Source organism: Equus caballus, chromosome 2 (assembly GCF_041296265.1).
Source record: "Equus caballus isolate H_3958 breed thoroughbred chromosome 2, TB-T2T, whole genome shotgun sequence".
Classification (NCBI taxonomy): domain Eukaryota; kingdom Metazoa; phylum Chordata; class Mammalia; order Perissodactyla; family Equidae; genus Equus; species Equus caballus.
In genome coordinates, this window is record NC_091685.1 from 31,768,275 (window position 1) to 31,788,691 (window position 20,417).

The 20,417-nt window shown below is 45.8% G+C and overlaps 2 protein-coding genes across 3 annotated transcripts in view; one reads left to right on the forward strand and one right to left on the reverse strand.

Annotated features, from left to right (window-relative positions):
• The window catches only part of KDM1A (lysine demethylase 1A), a 56,766-nt gene extending 47,159 nt beyond the window's left edge, over positions 1-9,607 (reverse strand). For both annotated transcript variants that reach the window (XM_023635540.2, XM_023635539.2), the window contains exons 1-2: positions 9,134-9,607; positions 393-558 (exon numbers count right to left, since the gene is read on the reverse strand). In XM_023635540.2, the coding sequence (XP_023491308.1) occupies positions 393-558; positions 9,134-9,490 (523 nt within the window). In that variant the 5' untranslated portion in view covers positions 9,491-9,607. The remainder of the gene's footprint in view (positions 1-392; positions 559-9,133) is intronic.
• Positions 9,608-13,185: 3,578 nt separating this feature from the next.
• Positions 13,186-16,211, forward strand: TEX46 (testis expressed 46). The gene is made up of 2 exons (XM_014737267.3): positions 13,186-13,522; positions 15,841-16,211. Exons 1-2 carry the CDS (start codon positions 13,331-13,333, stop codon positions 16,135-16,137), a joined length of 489 nt encoding a protein of 162 aa, XP_014592753.1. The 5' UTR covers positions 13,186-13,330; the 3' UTR covers positions 16,138-16,211.
• The last annotated feature ends 4,206 nt before the right edge of the window (positions 16,212-20,417 follow it).

Below are 20,417 nucleotides of genomic sequence, written 5' to 3' on the forward strand. Positions count from 1 at the left end.
AAAGTACCTAACCATGTGGTAAATGCAAAATTTAGCCAGAATAATTTCTGAACCATTCTATCTCTAAATTCTGAATCAAAGTTACCACTGAGACGTTTGGTTCTTTGGATTTGTCTTTTTGTGTGTTTTCTCTAATTGTTTATTTTCTCCAACTTTCCGACTGTCTTATGCTGCTACCATCCTTTCACTCCCATTCTTTACTCTCCTCCCATATATGTACAGACACACACAAAGACTATCAGTGCCACTATGCATGTATGTTTGTATATGTGTGTGTGTGTACATATGCCTACATACACACACTAAGACACACATGGCCAGTATCAGAATATAAACCAGATAAAGACATAATAGGAATAAATCCAGAACTGTGATTGGTTACTACAACTCACCAGATGGTTCTTCAGGCTCACTTTCATTTTCTTCCTCAGGTGGGGCTTGAGGGGGTGGTGGGGGAAGCTTCTTTTCCTTCTCTGCTTTAGCATTTCTCTCTTCTTCGGAATAATATTCATCTTCTGAGAGGTTCGCCAAGCTTTCATCCATCTCTCTGTACTCTACCTATATGGAGATTATACCAGGGAAAGCTAAATACAGTGAACATCGAAAATCAAGGACTCAATTTGGAACCACCAGTGAATGTGAATTGCTTTTTAACTTCAAATTTTAAGGGAAATAAGCAAAAAACACGGAACAAGCTAGTTTATAATAATAATTAAAAACAAAATCTCTCATGAAACAATCTTGTGTCAGTTCAGATTTAGCCCAATCTGTAACTTTTACATGATAGTACTGACATTCAGATCAATGATTCTGAGGCTCTCTATAACTTCTAAATTCTTTTAAAAATGTGTGTGTGTACATGTATGTGTATGTGTGTATATATAGGTATGTGTGCATACATCTTGTCCACATACCGGAAGTTTCAATAGAAGACTAAAATAATCCTCAGTTGGGCAAAAAGACAGTTAACTAGAATAACAAGTCTGTCCAGTGCCAAGCCTGTACTTCTAATCACTACTCCATGGGAAAACAGCAAAGGAATTCCAGAAACCAAACAGGGAGACGGTGGGGACAGGGAATAAAAGCTGCGAATGGCAAAAGTCAAACTGAAGTTATGAAAAGGTACACTTGCTTATACAATGACCGGTGATCTAAGAGAGCTGAATGATGAGAGCAAAGAAGCCTTACTACAACATATTAAGGAGTAAGTGACGTGGAAAGGGAGGCTACGAGACTTAAAATTAATTCACTCTAGTTATGAAAGGAGAGAGCCAGGTGATAAGTACAAAGAGGAAGCAGTCTTAGCGAATGCTTCACGGGGAGGTGGGGGGGCAAGCAACTTAAGATATGGAAGATTACTGTGGGCCGGTTTGCCAAACGTGTAATATGGTATTACAAATAGTCATCAAGCTTGGAACACTGTCAAATTGTTAATGTGACTCCCACCCTACTAAAGATTCAAGGAAGCCACAGAAACAACTCTCCGATTATTTCAGATTCAATGAAAAGATAAAATGAAAGAAATAAAAACAATTTATTAGATGTGGGGAGAGAGCAAAGACAACATGGCTTCCACGTAAACCTGATTTACTAGATTTCTGAAATGAGTAGTCCTGTGGATTACAATGAATGTAATCTACTGTAACTTTTGAAATATCTTTGAAATAGCTCCAGATTGCTAGTTGCTTTTATATTTGTCTTTTTCTACTTCTTTTTTTTTAAACGACATGACCACAGGATTTGGGGGACAGGGAATGAGTGGCCAGGGGAGGTAAGAGTTTTACTGCAAACATGGATTCGCTTAGAAAATGGAAATGGGCCAGCCCGGTGGCATCGTGGTTAAGTCTGTGCACTCTGCTTCAGCAGCGCACAGTTCGCAGGTTCAGATCCCTGGCGCAGACCTAGCACTGCTCATCAAGCCACACTGTGGCAGCATCCCGCAAAAACAGAGGAAGATAGGCACAGACGTGAGCTCAGCAACAACATTCCTCAAGCGAAAAGAGGAAGACTGGCAACAGTCAGGGCCAATCTTCCTCACACCAAAAAAAAAAAAGTAGAGGGGGCCACCCCGTGGCCGAGTGGTTAAGTTCAAGCACTCTGCTTTGGCGGCCCAGGGTCTCACCGGTTTGGATCCTGGGTGCGAACATGGCACCACTCTTCAGGCCATGTTGAGGTGGCGTCCCACACAGCACAACTAGAAGGACCTACAACTAGAATATCTAACTATGTGCTGGGGGGCTTTGGGGAGAAGAAGAAAGGGGGAAAAAAAAGAAGGATTGGCAACAGATGTTAGCTCAGGTGCCAATCTTAAAAAAAGAAAATGGAAACAAAAATTAAGGATAAATGGAACAGTTCTGACCCATGCTCTAAGAATCTCATTTAACATGTGAATAATTATATTCATCTATGAAATACTGAACACTGAGTATATGGGACACTGGAGAAAATGATTATGAATGAAGCTCCCTGCCCACAGTAAACTGAAACATCAGCTGCAAACAAAAGATCAGGTGACCATCTCATAGAGAGACTTCACAAGAAAATCTCCAGAAATGTACATACTAAACCTCACCCTACTTGCCTGAGATAGACTGTAGGAATAGACCTCAGGACAGCTGGTAAAAAAGCAGCTAGGAGGGAAAAATTTTCAAAGAGGGAGAAGGGTCAGAAAATGTAACATATGTTTATAGTATGCAGTTGCTTTTCTTTTTACCCCTCAGCAGTGCGTGACACCTTCCTACCCCAAAGATTCAGCACTTTAATCCCCTGCTCATCAACCTTATCCTTTCAATCAATAATGACTTAACAAGTGTCTACTATGGAACTGGGCAATGTGCAAATTCTGAGACTAGCGAAAACAGTAAGACCCTTTCTACTGCAGCAGTTCAGCTTTTCCCAAAGGATGTTCCATAAGACACTGTGCTCTCTGGAGGAAAAAGGAATCCAAGATCAAATTTGGGAAACACCACATTCTTTACAGGCCCCCTCTAGGAGAGTCACAATGCACATTAGAGGTCCTGAGGAAGTCTGGCAGCAAAAACAATCTTTTTAACATTGTTTAATCCAATGTTTTGATGAAGTAATAACTACTAACAAGGAATACACTTGGAAAAGGCTGGTCCTGAGTGTTTTTAGTTTTCAGGAAAAAAAAAAATTAGAAAAATACCTAGAGGTAGGAATAAGAATATCTAAAGCTAATATTTAAAAACAACAACAAAAAAATTGTGTTCCACAGAACCCTAGGATTCTTTGGGATTTCATTTATTAATTTTTAAATGTATTTTTAAAAGGAATAAATACACATGCGTATGCGTTAAATCAAACCATAATCCTTTAGAGACCACCAACACATGAACTTGTACTGTTTGGGTAACTCAATTTTGGGTAAACCTAAGAATGAAAGTTATTCTGCCATCTCTGCTCAAGTGAGAGAGTGTCCTGAGATGACAAGGCAAGCTAAAAGACAAAAACAAACAAAAAAAAAAACCCCAACCTTTTGCATTGCTTATCAATCAGTACTGGATCTTCACAATATTTCATAAACAAAATACAGAAATAAAAGAGGATTCTGAGGCTGAAACAATACCACAACTACTTTGCTTAATCTCCATTCTCAAATTTGGCTCTATCAAAATAATCTCATTTTCTCAAAGACTGAGAACTAAAATAAATGTTATAAATTTAAGCTTCTTAATATGAAACAGGCAAGTATTTTATTTGGGGATTTTGCATAAAGTTTTATTTTGTAAAAAAGTTCCTCCGCTTAAGAAAAAAGTTAAAAAAACATCTAAAAGAATCATACAAAGTCTAAAAAGTAAAAACTATTCCCCGAAGAAAAGGAACAGATACTTCGAACACAGAGGATTAGGAATCTCTCATTCCTCGGTAAAATCCTCAAAGACTTCAGAGGCTCTACAACCACTTACAATCAAGGACAAGAGATGTACCAACAGGCAGAGCTGAGTCAGCAGGGTCATCACTCTTCCCTTTACAGAGGCTCTCAAACTTACATCTCTAGCTTCTCCCTTCTCTCCCACACCCTTGCTACAATGATTCATTCTCTTCCCAATAACCTTAAAGCTCCAGTCTTTTTTGTTTTAATCTTTCTTCCTTTTAATTCACCTAGGGCACAAATGCCAGATTCATTTTCTAAATACGTATTTTCAGATAGCTTAACTGATGAATGCAAATCTTTCAAACTAGCATACAAACTCTCTGGCTTTAACTACGCAAATTTACCTCTAATCATTTTCTAACACGCTAGTCAAAAAATCCTCAATGCGGGGCCGGTCCGTGGAGTGGTTAAGTTCACGCACTCCACTTGGGTTTCGCCGGTTCGAGTCCTGGGCGCGGACATGGCACCGCTCGTCAGGCCACGCTGAGGCGGCGTCCCACATGCCACAACTAGAAGGACCCACAATTAAAATACAGAACTATGTACCAGGGGCTTTGGGAGAAAAAGGAAAAACAAAATCTTTAAAAAAAAGCAAGCAAAAACAACAACAACAACAACAAAACTCCTCACTGCTGCTGTTCTCCCCATCCCTCAACTCGCCAGAAGCTACTCCCCGCTTTCTCCGGTAATCCACTGCCGAAAAGTCAAGGCCCACCTCCTCCACAAATTATTCCCTGACGATTCCAAATCCATAAACCTATCTTTCCTTTCTCTGAATTCTCAGTGCACTCACGGTCTGCACTTCATAGTCTTGTGCAGCGCTGTCTCAGAATTTTCTGTGATAATGGAAATGTTCGGCATCTGTGCTTCCAACAAGGTAGCCCTAGCTACATGTGGCTATTTAAGTTTAAATTAAACTTAAAAATTCCGTTTGCTATGGGGCCAGCCCCGTGGCCGAGTGGTTAACTTTGCGCGCTCTGCTTCGGCGGCCCAGGGTTTTGCCGGTTCGGATCCTATGCACGGACATGGCACCACTCATCAAGCCACGCAGAGGGGGCATCCCACATGCCACAACTAGAAGGACCCACAGCTGAAATATATAACTATGTACCGGGGGGCTTTGGGGAGAAAAAGGAAATAAATAAAATCTTTAAAAAAAAAAAAAATTCAGTTTCCTCAGTCATACTAGCCACACAGTAAGTGCTCTAAAGCCTTATGTGGCTAGCGGCTACCACACTGGACAGCACAGACGTAGTGTTCGGCTCTCTGCAACCTAGATACAGCTTTACAACCCGAACACTACTGATCCCTCCAATTTATCATGCTCCTAGAAAAACCTCACTTCCAATTAAATTCACTTGCTCACTGTGCTCAATGTTCACTTGTCCACTCTGGACTCCCTGTTGCTTCTCAAACCACTTTGTATTATAGTCCAAGCATTTTTCATTTCCTTTTCTCCACCGGTAGTACTTAATTACTGGGCACCTACTTACTATATGCCAGACACTGCAATAAGCATTTTGTTTACATTATATCTAAACCTAATAACCTTACAAGGTAGGGTTTATTTTCCTGAGGAAAACGAATCACAGGAAGAATAACTCCAAAAGTCCATCGTTTTCCAGAAAACTTTTCTAAATTCTACCCTTTTTCAAGGCCCAGCTCAAAGCTGCCATTCCTGAAGCTGTGTGGCATTCCTAAAGTCCCAACCCAATTTATCAATTTCACACCTTAAGTATTCTGCCATGTTAGCACACAGAGAGGTGAATTTATTCTGAATCCAATGAAACTTAAGCTTCAGGGACCCTCAAGTGCATTGACTCCCAATACCCTGAACCTAATTTTGATTACATAAGTAATCAGACACACACACACACACACACAATTTTTTTTTTAAAGATTGGCACTTGAGCTAACATCTGTTGCCAATCTTTTTTTCCTCCTTCTTCTCCCCAAAGCCCTCCAGTACACAGATGCATGTCCTAGTTGTGAGTGCCTCTGGTTGTGCTATATGGGACGCCGCCTCAGCATGGCCTGACGAGCGGTGCCATGTCCCCGCCCAACATCCGAACTGGCAAAACCTGGGGCCGCCGAAGCGGAGCGTGTAAACTTAACCACTCGGCCACGGGGCCAGTCCCCACATACAATTTTTTAAAAAGGAGTCCCAAAACTGAATAAGCTCCCAGGCCATAAAATATAGATATATCCCCTGTATACACCTCAGAACTTCCTAAAGCAAGGCCTGTCTATGCTGGACTCAGCTTGCTTTTTACTCCCTTGAGGTCTGTTTCCTCTGGCTCTTAAGACCGGCCATGAATAGGTCAGTTTCTCTAGTTCCTTACTTTCCAGTTGCTCCCCAAAATAAACACATAACCCATTTCTCTTTTGAGAGTTTCAGAGCTAATCTCAATGGAAAAACAGGATAACAGGAATTAAAATAAACAGGAGAATTACAAAGACAGAAATCTTATAGCATACCCCAAATTGATCAACAGATTCAACACAATCCCAACCAGAATCTCAGCTACCTTTTTTGCAGAAACTGATAAACTGATCCTAAAATTCACATGGAAATGCAAGGGACACCAAATAGCCAAAACAATCTTGAAAAAGAACAAAGTTGGAGAGCTCACACTTTCTGATTTCAAAACTTAACTGCAAAGCAACAGTAATCCGGTCAGTGTGGTACATAAGGACAGAAGTATATGTCAATGGGATAGAACCGAGAGTTCAAAAATAAACCCTTACATTTATGGTCAATCAACAGGGAACCAACCATTCAAAGTGGAAGAGAAGAGTTTTCAACAAATTGTGCTGGGACAGGTGGATATCAACACGCAAAAGAATGAAGCTGACCCCCTACCTCATACCATATGCAAAAATTAACTCCAAAATGATCATAGACCTGAACCTATAAAACTCTTAGTAGAAAACACAGGAGTAAATCTCCATGACACTGGCTTAGGCAGTGGTTTCTTAGATATAATACCAGAAGCGAAACAGACAAAAGAAAAAAACCACATAAACTGGACATCAAAATTTAAAACTTCTGTAATCACATATATAAAGAACTCTACTCAATAATAAAAAAGACAACCCAATTTAAAAATGAGCCCAGGATTTGAACAGACATTTCACCAAAGATATACGAATGGTAAATAAGCACAAGAAAAGATGCTCAACATCATTAGGGTAATACACATCAAAGCCACAATGATACCACTTCACATCCACTAGGATGGCTATAATAAAAAGACAGACATTATCAAGTGTCGATAAGGACAGGGAGAAATTGGAATCCTCATACACTGCTGGTGGGAATGTAAAATGGTGTTGCTGCTGTGGGAAACTGGCAGTTCCTCAAAAAGTTAAACACAGAGATACCATACGACCCAACAATTCCACTCCCAGGTATATATCCAAGAGAAATGAAAGCATATGTTCACACAAAAAACTGTACACAAATATTCACAGCAGCTTTCTTCATAATAGCCAAAAAGTAGAAACAACCCACATGTCCATCAAATGATGCATGGATAAACAAAATGCGGTATATCCATAGAATGGGATATCATTTGGCCATAGTTATCAAGTAGTAAATGGAAGTACTACAACATGGAGGAACCTTGAAAACATGCTAAAGCCAGACACAAAGGCCACATAGTATATGATCCCATTTATATAAAATGTCCAGAATAGGCAGATCCAGAGACACAAAGTAAATTAGTGGCTGCCAGTGGCTGGGGGTAACGGGGAATGCGGAGTGACTGCCAAGTCTTTTGGGAGTGATGAAAAATGCCCTAAAATTAACTGTGGTGCTGGTTGCCACAACTATGTGAATATGCTAAAAACCACTGAATTGTACACTAAAAAATGATAAATTTTATAGTACGTGAATTATCTTTATAAACCTGTTTTTACAAACTATCACATGGCTTCTGGCCACATCTTCTATTGAAACAGTAAAATAAAAACCCTCCTGGGCTTCTGCCCTCTATTTCATTTCCGAGGGTAGGGGAATCACCAATCTCTGCTCTAACCCATGCTTCCGTAAAAGGCCCCCAAACCTTTCCTCCTTTTACTCAGCACAGCGTATTGATTCTCGGAGAGAAATCTCTCAAGTGGGCAGCTCAATCTGAAGGTGCTCAGTCTGGGTAATGCTCATCTCAAGAAGCTCCTCATACACACTGACTCGGCATCCCCACTTAAAAACTATATATAGGTAGAAAACTCATTCTATCCATAAATTACACAAACTGCACGATTTAAAATACTTATTTAAAAATCACATGTATATATATTTCCAGTTTTTTCAACTGGACCATGAAATCTCCAGAAAAGGCCCAAGTCTAAGGTCTGTGCCCTCGTGCTGCCCTGGCGCCCCGCACTGTTGGTGTCCCATGTGGTCCTTTGTTTCACAGGCTGGTGCCACCTATCCCAGCCTAACTGTAGGGCTTACATTCCAGTTCCACCACTTACCTAGCTGTGTGACTTTGGGGAAGCTGCTTAAACTGTGTGCCTCAGTTTACTCACCCCTAAAATGGGGCTAACAACAGCTGCCCGTCCGTGTTTAGCAAAAATAAGACGTTGGTGACACTGTGAACACGGCATTTGGCGCCCAGAGACGCGAGGCAGCTACTGTCTGCACACACTGTTCTGTGATAAATCCTCTCCTCGCCTTATATTTGCACCTTGACTAATGAATACGAGCCCTCTTAATCGGCTTCCTCACCTGTAAAAACCTACGCCCAAAGATCGCTGGGGAAAAGGGCAGAACTCCTAGTACACAGCAAGGGCGCAAGATAAAACGTCCCTTCCTTTCCGGTGTCCTCGGCTAAGGCCGCGTCTTGAGCATCACCCCGCAGCCCCGAGGTGCTCCCAGCGGAAACGCGTCCAGACACAGCTGGGGCGGCACAAGGGCTGTCTCCGACAACGCCAGCCGTGACTCCACGTCGGGGAGCCATCTTTCCCAGACAAGACGACGAAGAGGAGCACAGGGCGAGAGGAATAACACGCCCCGCCCATCCGTCCCCCTGCCCAGGGCGGCCCGGGCCCCGCACAAAGGCCGCGGGGACCGCAGGCGGAGAGCCCCCCCTACCCCAACCCCGCCCCCAGCCAGCCAATGGGAGGTCCCGGTGGGCGGGGGACCACGAGCGGGGTCCCGGGGGGCGGCCGGGCTGGACAACCCGGGGAAGCGGGGCCCCGGGGCTGCGGTTGGAGGGCGGGGGTCGGGCTCACCTTCGCCCGCTTGCGCCGGCTGGTGCGCCGCCCCTCCGGAGTCTCCGCGATGCCCGTTTCCATGGGGGTCGCAGATCCAGGCACCACGGTAGGCCCGGCTTGCGGCCCGGCGGATCCCGGTGGCTCGGCCAGGCCCCCAGGCGGCGAGGCCCGCGGAGGCTCCTTCTTGCGGGGCGTGCGCTCCCCGGCCGCCCCCGGCCCGCCCTCGGCAGGGCCCGACAGGCCCGCGGGCGGCGCGGCCACCTCCGAGCCGTTCTCCGCGCCGCCCGCGGCCCCGGAGCCGGCCTCCGCCCCGGCCGCCGCCGCCGCCGCCGCCGCCGCCGCCGCCGCCGCCGCCGCCTTCTTCCCAGACAACATCTCGGGCCGCCTGGCCGCCGACGGCCGCAGGGGCCGCTCGGTCCGTCGGTCCGTGGGGCCGGGGCCGCGTCGCCTCGCCTCACGCAGTCCGCGCGCCGCCAACCGCCGCCGCGCACGCACGCGCCGAGCGCGCTCCCGCGGCGTCGGGACAAAAAGGCCGAGGCGCCCGCTGCCCGCCCTCCCCCGCCGCCATAGAGCGGCGTCCTCGCGGCTAGAGCGGCGCCGCGGCAGAGAGCGCGCTGCTTTCCTAGAGCGTCTCCTTGGCCTCCGAGACTGCCCCAGCGGTGTCCGGATCCTAGGGCTTCTGGGCCGGACCGCATCTCCGAGGGCCACCGTCTCCTCCAGGGACTTCCACGCATTCATAATTTCATTCATTCCTTCATTCATCCACCTACCCATCCGTCAATTCAACCAAAACTTCTTAATGCTTACCATGCGACAAGCGTTTAATTATGAAGTTTTTGCTTTCAAAGAGCTTACAGGGGCTGGGCCGGTGGCCCAGCGGTTAAGTGCTCGCGGTCCGCTTCTCAGCGGCCCGGGGTTGGCCGACCTGGATCCCGGGTGCGGACATGTGGGCACCGCTTGGCAAAAGCCATGCTGTGGTAGGCCTCCCACATATAAAGTAGAGGAAGATGGGCATGGATGTTAACTCAGAGCCAGTCTTCCTCAGCAAAAAATAAATAAATAAATAAATAAATTTTAAAAATTTTTAAAGAAGAGTTATACAGTCTCGTGAGGGGTAAACACTGATCTGGACCTGGTAGATCATCTTACTTATATTCATATCGTCCTGCTTGGACTGGGGAAACCTTGGAGAGCAAATGAGTTTGGTGGTAATAAAATGGACAGAAGCAAAGAAATCCAAACGGGTCCAACGGGATTGCTGTTGCCTCCAAGGCTTGTTCAAGCTCTTCCTTCTGCCTGGACCCCTTCCCCGTTCTCACTTCCTCGCTGGCACCTCCTCCCAATCCCTGTGCTCCCCACCCCCACATATAGAACCTCTCTTTCTATTGCAGGTTAATTCTTTCTAATGATTCTGATGGTGGTGGTGGAATACTTTTAATTCTTCCGCGAATCCTTCACTGACCCAAGGCTGGAACTCGCCCGTGTTCTTCAAGCTTATTTCCACTTAGGTCACAGGACCATAATTGCTTTTTCACTTGTCTGTCTCTTCAAAGTATAATTTTCAAAAAATGATTCCATTTATATGAAGTTCGAGAACTGGTAAAGCTACTCTCTAGTGATAGAATCCCACCGGTGGTTGCTGGGATGAGGGTCCGGGTTGACTGCGAGAGAGCAGGAGAGAACGCGCTGGGGGTGATGGAAATATTTCGTATCTTGATTGGGGTGGTGTATACATTAGTGAAAAAATTCTTGAACTATACAGGTAAAATAAGTATATTTTATGTCAATTGTACTTTGATGAAGTTGAATTATTTTTTTTTTATCTAGGCAAACAGAAAAAAAGAGGCAATTAAGTCCAGGAAAACTAGAAGCTGTGCAAGAAAGAGTTATCATAGTATAACATATGGCTCGGCTGTGAACTACGTGGCTGTAATAACATAAGCAATGAATATTATTTTAACCAAAATGATAGAATTAAATTGAGAGAATGGAAAAAAGAGAAAGTATGTGGAGGAGAGGGGTGAGAGGGTTTGTGGGAGGGGGGATGAAGTGGGAATGGGAGAGGTTCCACCTGGGAGCTAAATCCTCATCTTCCATCATAAAAAGATAATAGATAATGTCAAAATTGAGAAATCCAGAAATAACGGTGTAAGCATACTATTTAGATGTAGGAAGGTAGGTATCAGAAGAAACAGCTAAAAGGGCTGGAATTGGTTGTCTGAGTTGCAGAATGTGAGGGTGTGACAGGGGGACACAGGTGATCAAAGCTTGTTTGTTTTAAACTCTGTCGTTCTATCTAACTTGTTTGCACACTTAATAATTTGATAAAATTTAAAATTAGATTTTTAAAATATATGTATCCTTTGACCCAGCAATTCCCCTTCAGGAAAACATCCTAGGGAAATATTTAAGTACGTGTACAAAGATTTAACCTCAGTGGTATTTATCTCGGATTATATATAATAACAATAAAGGAGAACTAACCTAAAGGCCCAAGAAGTGGCAGTTAATTGAATATATTAGAATATCATAGCCACTGAAATTGACATTTGAACACAAAGAATTCCCATACAAAATAGTGAGCCTATATCAAAGATTTATTTAACTCATTATTGAGAGAACCCGTAAGACGATAAAGCTGGTTCAAAAGAAAATATGAGAAACATGTATAGTCACTAGTCAGTGGAAAACAGAATGCTGGAATAAGATTGCAAAGTTAAATAAGAAAAAAACGGTTAATGTCCTCTAAGTCCATAAAGCTGTAAATTTGGGGGTTATCTTTTCTATCCAACAAAACTTATTTGCATGTATTTGCCAAAAAAAAAAAAATCATTTGCAACTTACCCATTTTTTCCCCAGAAATAAGTAATTCATTTGAATTTTTTAAATTGCAGTAAAATACACATAACATAAAATTTACCATCTTAACTATTTTTTTTTTTTTTTTTTTTTTTTTAAGATTTTTTTTTTTTTTTTTCCTTTTTCTCCCCCAAGCCCCCCAGTACATAGTTGTGTATTCTTCGTTGTGGGTCCTTCTAGTTGTGGCATGTGGGACGCTGCCTCAGCGTGGTCTGATGAGCAGTGCCATGTCCGCGCCCAGGATTCGAACCAACGAAACACTGGGCCGCCTGCAGCGGAGCGCGCGAACTTAACCACTCGGCCACGGGGCCAGCCCCCATCTTAACTATTTTTAAATGTGCAGTTCATTAGTGTTAAGTACGTTCATATGATTGTACAAACAATTCCAGAACTCTTTCATCTCATAAAACTACACCCATGAAACTACAACTCATTCCCCTCTGCCCCCAGCCCCTGGCAACCACCATCCTACTTTCTGTCTCCATGAATTTGACCACTCTAGATATCTCATGTAAGTGGAATCAAACAGCTTTTGTCTTTATGTCTCTGGCTTATTTCACTTACCATGCTTTCCTCAAAGTTCATCCATGTTGTAGCATGTGTCAGAATTTCCTTCCTTTTTAAAGGCTGAATAATTCCCATTGTATGTATGTACAAAGTTCTGTTTATCCATTCATCCACTGATGGACATTTGGGTTCCTTCTGCCTTTTGGCTATCGTGAATAATGCTGCTATGAACATGGGAGTGCAAATATCTCTTCAAAACCCTGCATGCAATTCTTTTGGATGTGTACCCAGAATTGGGATTGCTACAGCAACTTATGTTTTTAAAAAGCTAACACCTGACTTTACAGAGTCAGAATGCTAATCAATATTAAAGAGTGAGTCAAAGTTCCCTTCCCCTAAAGCATCAGGTGACCAACAGGTGGGCCAGTTCGACAACATTCTGGTGTGACTGTGAATGAGCTCGCAGTAATCTTTTGGCCTTATTTTCAAATTTTGGATAATTTTTATTTGCAGTCTCCCTCCCTATGAGAGTAGTGGCTTTGTATTGCTGGCTGTTTTACTCCCAGTGGCTAGGCCCAGCAGTACTGTTGAATGAATGAAGTGTCACTAAGGCCTACATCAGCTGGCTCTTGTGAGGACGTCATGAGGCGATGCTTGCAAACTGTCAAAGTCTGGCACATAGTGGCCGCTTAAGACATAGGAGTGGCTAATATTGTTATGCGGCAGCTGGGGGAGGCGAGCTGGTTATAACTCAGAGGAGGGGGTGGCCGTGACTCTTGTCATGGAGGGCAACTGTCCCAGAAGGGGCACTGAGGCAGGGTCTCGGGGCCTGGGTGCCTCTAAGCCATAATGCTGGGGGAACTGATGTCTCTTTTCAGAACTCTCCACGGAATGCTTGCTTCTTCAGGCACCATAGGAGCGTTGGTGGCTTGGCTGATCAGCTATAAGCCAGCCTTGTTTGGCTTCCTATTCCTTCTGCTGTTGCTCAGCAACTGGCTGGTCAAGTATGAGCTCAAGCTTACCCCCGCAGAGCCCCAGCAGGTGAGCGAGAGGGGCCTTAGCTTCAGCTGAGGGGGATGGGCTATTTCCAGCTAGATGGGAGGGTGGAGGGACAGGGTAGGGGTCAGGATAATGGGGCAAGACTGAGGAATCCATGACTCTGGTCTAAGTCCCAGCCCTGCAGCCCCCTCTTGGATGATGAAGGGCATTTCACATGGCTTCAGTTGCCTCCGCTGTCAAACAGAGACCATCTCGGACTCTCCCTCCCGCTTCACGTTTGATGTCAACATGCTTTGGCAACACTAACAACTACTGTAAAGTGGAAAACATTAAAATGGATGAACTAAAGATACACGTAGAACATAGACGTAGATACATCTGTGAAACAGAATGATCAAGATAGCAGAAATGTACCTAGATTTTGACATCTTTTTTTATATAAAGTTTAAAAACATACAAAACAATGCCCTGCCTTGTTTATGGATGCATATGTATAGTGAAAGCAGATTAAGGCAGGATTTCTCAACCTCCACAAGATTGACATTTTGAGTCAGATAATTCTTTATTGTGGGGACTGTCCTGTGCATTGTAGGATGTTTAGCAGCATCCCTGGCCTCTGCCCACAAGATGCCAATAGCACCCCTCACCCCTTTTGTGGCAACCAAAATGTCTCCCGACATTGCCAAATGTCCCCTGGGGAGGGCAAAATAGCCTCTCATTGAGAACTACTGGTATAGAGAAATGCCTAGAAAAAATAAATACGAAATTCGGGATTGCAGTTGAGAGGAGGTTCAGGGAGGGTGGGGTGTTACCGAACACAAACACAGGTTCACTTATCCATCGCACAGGAAGGCCAATAAAGAGAAAAACTCTGAAACACCAGGCTTGTGGCAGGGAAAGGGGGTTATTATCTTGGATGACATCAGCTGGGAGATGAGAGGAAGCACTCAAATTTGTCTCCCCGAAAGACGGGAGGCAAGGGGGTTTAAAGGTTGTGAGGAATGTGATTATGTGGAGAGAGGGGGCAATAAGGGAACCTGCAGGTGTGGGTCCTTGGTTATCTGGACTTTTCTTTTTTCTTTTTGGTGAGGAAGATTCACCCTGAGCTAACATCTGTGCCAATCTTCCTCTATTTTGTATGTGGGATGCTGCCACAGCATAGCTGACAAGTGGTGTAGTTCCACACCAGAGAGCTGAACCCAAGAACCTGGGCCACCAAAGCAGAGTATGCAGAACTTAACCACTATGCCACTGGGCTGGCCCCAGTGTTCTGATTGGTTTTCATCTTCAGCCTGTATTTGGCCTTGTAAGGCTGAATCTTGATGTCTGGACCTTGACTTTCTGAGAAAGACAGCTCACTCATATACTAAGGAGGGACAGAAAGACCTGGTTAGTTTTGAATAACAGTTGATTATGTTGAGTATGTGTAGCTGCAGCCAGCAAATCTTATCTCAAAGTTTTTGCTCTTGGGAAGATTTTTCTCTTTTTTTTGCTGAGGAAGACTGGCCCTGAGCTAACATCCATGCCCATCTTCCTCTGCTTTTTTTTATATGTGGGATGCCTGCCACAGCATGGCTTGACAAGCAGTGTGTATGTCCGCACCCGGGATCTGAACCAGCGAACCTCCAGCTACTGGAACGTGCAAACTTAACTGCCCGTGCCACCAGGCCGGCCCCTAGGGAAGATTTTTTAACTCCTTAGTTCTCTGTTTCAGGGGAACACTCTAGGAGAGGTATCCACAGGAGTCTTCAATTACATTTGTGATATTTTATTTCTTAAGCTGGTGTGGGAACATGGAGATTTGTTGCAATATTTACCTTCTTCAGATGTCTGAAATATTTAATATTTAGATGATTTTAAAGACCAGGATTTTGCCACTGAATCCAAAAAGAAAAAAATTAAGTGTTGCTATTAAATGTGTGAGAGGTGGCTGAGGATTGCGGAGATTAGAGCATGTCACGAGACCACCAAGACACGGCATTTGGAGATTTTATGAGGCCTGACCAAACTCCCAGAGAGGCACACTGGGAAAAGTGCAAGCTCCACATACAGGCATGTTTGGGTTGAGGGTTTTGTATCCTCCGTGACAACAGATTAGCGGGCCATTTCATTTATTCCTATGAACCAAAGGCAACTGTGGGTCCTGGGGGTTTGGGGCTCCCACAAAGGCTGGGTGATGCTGAGAAAGGGACCCTCCCTCAGTGGGCCCAGTTGTCTCATCCACAAGACGTGGCAAAGATGCTCTCCTTGCAGGCTGGTTGTGAGACTCTTTTAAGTTGACATTTATAAATCACCTGGCCTGGGAAGGGACTATCATTATTAACCAACTTTTCCTCTTTTCGTGGTGGTGGGGAGTTTAGGAAAAGGCAGAGAAGTCACAGATGCCCGAAGCCAAGCCCAACAGCAACTTCATGAACACAAAAGAAATGGAGAGACTGCACGCATGCTTTGCCCTCCAGGACAAGATCCTCGAACGGCTTATGTTCAGTGAAATGAAGCTGAAGGTCTTAGAAAACCAGATGTTCATTGTATGGAATAAACTGGATCACCACAAGAGGTCGGGCCGACAGCGGACTTTTCCCATGGGGAAATACAGGATAAAGAGGCACAAGTCCATTTTCTCCATCGTCTCTGATTGCACTTCCAATTCCCCCTAACGAGGCCGGAGAGACGGGCGTGGGCTGGCCTCTTCTGATGTTACCTTTACTCAGTAAAACCCACTCAGAGACTATTGAATTTTCTTAGTAAATGACGCTGGAGAGGAGGATTGGAGGCTGTAAGGTCCGTCGCCTCTGGAAAAGAAGTCTGTCCTGGGGCCGGCCCGGTGGTGCAGTGGTTAAGTCTGCACGTTCTGCTTCGGCGGCCTGGGGTTCACCGGTTCAGATCCCGGGCGCAGATCTATGTGCTGCTCGTCAAGCCATGCTGTGGCAGGCATCCCACATATAAAGTAGAGGAAGATGGGCACCCTATGACACACCTGGTGGGCTCTAGAACCCAGCCCTCCCTCTCTTTCAGTTGGGCCACCTTGACCCTGGTCCACGGCCCTATACCTGTTCACCTTGACTCTTACAGCAACCTCCCCAGTGCTGTCCCAGCCCCTAGACTCCCCATCACCCAGCACTCAGAGGCCAGGGCAAGCCCAGCCCGGCACGGCTCTGGGCATCCTCTCTGCCTGTTCTTGACCAAACACCTCGCCATGGTTAACAGAATAAAAGCCGCACTCCTTACTGTGTTGATCAGGCCTTCCATGATCTGACCACCTTTCCAGCCTTTCCACCCGATTTTGCCCTCTCACATGCTTTATACCCTATGCCAGAGTATCCTAAACATCTGTCATTGGTGCACCACCACCCTTGTAAATTTTGGCCATAGCCATGAACCACCTGAAAGCTTAACTCTATATTTTCCCTTTAAATCCATGATTTTTTTCCTTAAATAAATTTATCTGTAAAGGAAAATAATAATAAAATAAATAATTTATCTGTAAATTAAGAAAAGTATCACTTGTCTGAAATAGATCATAACTGTCAAAAAAAAAAGACAATGAAAACAAAACAATGTTATTAAGTTCCAGCTAGAGCTTGGTTGCCCACGGAAGGATCTGAGCCTGAATTTTGGCTTAAAAAAGGAGATTAGCAAGTGTTAGAGTTTGAAAGATCTGCCAGCACCAATCTGAGACTTTCCCCCATCAGGAGCGGTGGGAAGGAAATCCGTACCTCACTGTGGGACCCCGGGTGACTCACCTCGTCCAAAGTCACCACCTCCAGGAAGCTCCCCTCCAGCCAGCTGTGAGGCATCTCTTTCCTTAGGGCTCTCCCAGCATTTTTTCTGTATTTCTACAGTAGAATGTATCACAGTCTGCTGGATTTGATTTGTACACATTTCTATGTTCCTCCCCACCCTCTAACTAGATTATAAGCTCTTTAAAGGCAAGCACAGCCTCATCTTCATCTGTATATCCCCCATGGCACCCAACACAGCGGCTGGTATACAGTCGGTGCTCAATAAATAACATGGATGATTGTTGATCACAGCCTTATGTGTCCTGACATTTTCTCGGCCTTCTCATTTTATGATGACTCTCCTATATCCTCTCTCGTTTAAGAGTAGGATCTCTGGAGCCTAACAGCCTGGGGTTAAACCCCACGTCGATGAACTCCCAGCTGTGTGAACTTGGACAACTCAAAGTTGTTTATTCTTGCTGCATCTCAGTTTCCTCCACTGTAAAACAGGGAGAATAACACCACCAGCTTCCCCGACTGTTGTGAGGGTTAGATGAAGTACGACACGCCCTCAGGTCTGTGCTCAAACGTTTCTTCTTAGTGAGGACTCCCGTGACCTCCATATTTAAAAATCACAACCCTCCTTGTGTGTTAGATACCTGCTCTTTGCCCGTCCAGGTCCACTTTCCATCCTTCTCCTGCCTTTTCTGCCATGGGTCCAACCTGCATGGGCTGTATCGTTAGCTTCCTTTGCCCTGTGGCTTCCAGTTGGGTTTGGCCAATGGGGATCCCTGGCAGAGGTCAGAGGGAAGGAGGAGGTTGAGGTACTTATTCTCCCAGCTGTCTTCTGTGGGGTTGCCTCAGGCTGGCTTAGGGCTGGCTGGGTCCCTTCACAGAAGGTCACTCTTGCTCCCAGGGAGCCTCTCTCTACAAGACTTTCTTCTTCCAGTTTCCCTTTGGGCCCAGGGCTGGTAGCATCCTCTCACTTACCAGCCAGGGGTACTGCACTATCTTTGTGGGTTCCCTATATCCTGCTGACACCTTGACAGATAGGCCCTTTTACCCAGCTTCACAGGCCATTGCTAATGGTCTTGCTGAATGGTGAGGTCCTTGGACCACCTAGAACTGGACCATTAGGAGAATACCCATATTGTAACCCCTGCTGTGGAAACAGACACAGCAATTCAGCCACAAACTCAATCCGCATGTGACATGAACAAGCCCACAATAAGGCACTGCATCCTGAAGAGAGCATCAGGATGCAGAAAGCTGATCAAGACCCTGTGGCTGTCACATGCACTCTGGTGCCCTAGATCCATGCCTGGACCTGCTGCAATAGCAAAGCCATCATGGAGATCTGAGGTGGCCCAATGAAGATCCGTTTGACCTAGGAAGTCACTGGTGCTCAGGGAATACGTATTACTTGCCAGAAATGTTGGCCTGGGGATCTGACCGGTTCACAATTGGCAAATTGGTTGCAGTGGATTCTGACCACCGTGGACCTGGTTTAGGCTGTGGGGTGGCTGTTTTCTTCCACCAAGAGGGTTTCACCTGGACTCGGGGCTCTCATGAGCACCTTTGTCACATGCTAGAATTTCCTGATATGATACAAGCTGACGATGGAGCTCTGTTTACAGCTGTTGTTCCCCAGCTGTGGGCCCTGTCAACATGGAATTCGCTTGTTCTTCCACATTTGCCACCTACAATTAAGCCTTGGTATGGCTGGGTCAAGGAGCAGCTACATCAGCCGCTCCCCCATCATCTTCCGGGCACCTATGAGGGGGAGGGGACACCTGTGTGTCAGGAGAATGGTGACTCCTGGGCTCCTCTGGAGGTCGATGCTCTAAGAAAGGACAGATCATCTGGCTCACCCCAGGCGCATGACAGGCCCCAGCTGCTCTAGCAAGTACATATGCAAGTAATCTCAGGAAACAGACCGGGGTGGAGGGGTAAAGAACCCCTCCCCTCCTCCTCTGGATCTGGACAGGCAATGCAGAACAGCCTCTAACAGTTGCCCAACCAGGGCCCATGGCAGGAACATATCACAGTACTGAATGTACCATCACCCCCACCCCTGCCCACTGTACCCGGTTACGGGAGACCTTATCAGTGACTCACTCTCTGACAATGGCAAGGGCATTGCTCCTAGCTGGCCACAGCCACCAACTGCTGTATCTTGGACCTCCACAAGCTTGTTCCCAGCCCCTGCATGGATGACGTTGAGGCCCGCTGGCAGAATATTGAGCAGTGCCCTTTGCATCCCACGGCTGTTTTGTGCTCTGGATGTAGGTCCTTCCTTGCTTTCTTCTTGGACATAGTGCTGCCTGCGTACGAGCCCTCACAATAACCCAGGACGTGTGGGTTCTATTGGGCAGTATTCCCAGCCCCAGCCTCTGGTGCCATTGACAAGACATTCCTTGTACTTAATACCATTTTATGCAGGTTTTCCTCCCACAGATGGTAGAACCATGATCCACAACTGCTCAGCTATCCTGAAGGAAGTTCCCATGGGGACAGCCCGGGTTCTCACTGCCAAGAAGATTATCGTGACTCCCGAGCTCAGGTTATGCTGGATAACCACTTAGCTTTGGACTACTTGCTGGCCAGCCAGGGGAGTAGCCACACTGGACAATATCCCCTGCTGCTTCCAGGTTAACACCTTTGGCCGAGTCCAGAAGCCCACGCAGCTACTGCAGGAGCAAGCCCCATGGTTCCAGGCCACTCCTCTGTCTGAACCTCAGGCTCTTTCCTCAGGCTGGGCATGGCCTCCATGGCCAGATGCTCGGGCCTCCATCATGGGCTTTGTACTATTACTCCAGGCCTCCCTCCTTCTACAGTGTCTCCTCTGGCATTGCCCACAACCACTGGAAATCCCACTATAAGCCCCGTTGATTCCTACCCCTATTGTTTATTGTCTCTCTGTTGATGTTTGATGAGCCCCTAGGTCAGGGGACGTATCTTGGAAAAACTATTTGTATTCTATCGGATGACCCTGGGGGCTCAGTCCAGGTTTTAGCCGTGAGACAGCAGGTGGGCTCCAAAGCGGGCTCCCCTCCCCAAAGCAGAAATGATTGCACATGGTCTCCACTTCCCGGGTCTCCAGGTGCCCTCAGCACTGCAAGCAGTTCCCCGGTGCCTGAGCTCAGACCAGTTTTTCTTGCCTTGCAAGGCTGACCTCACACTTGCCTTATGTGTCCTGACATTTTCCTTTAGAA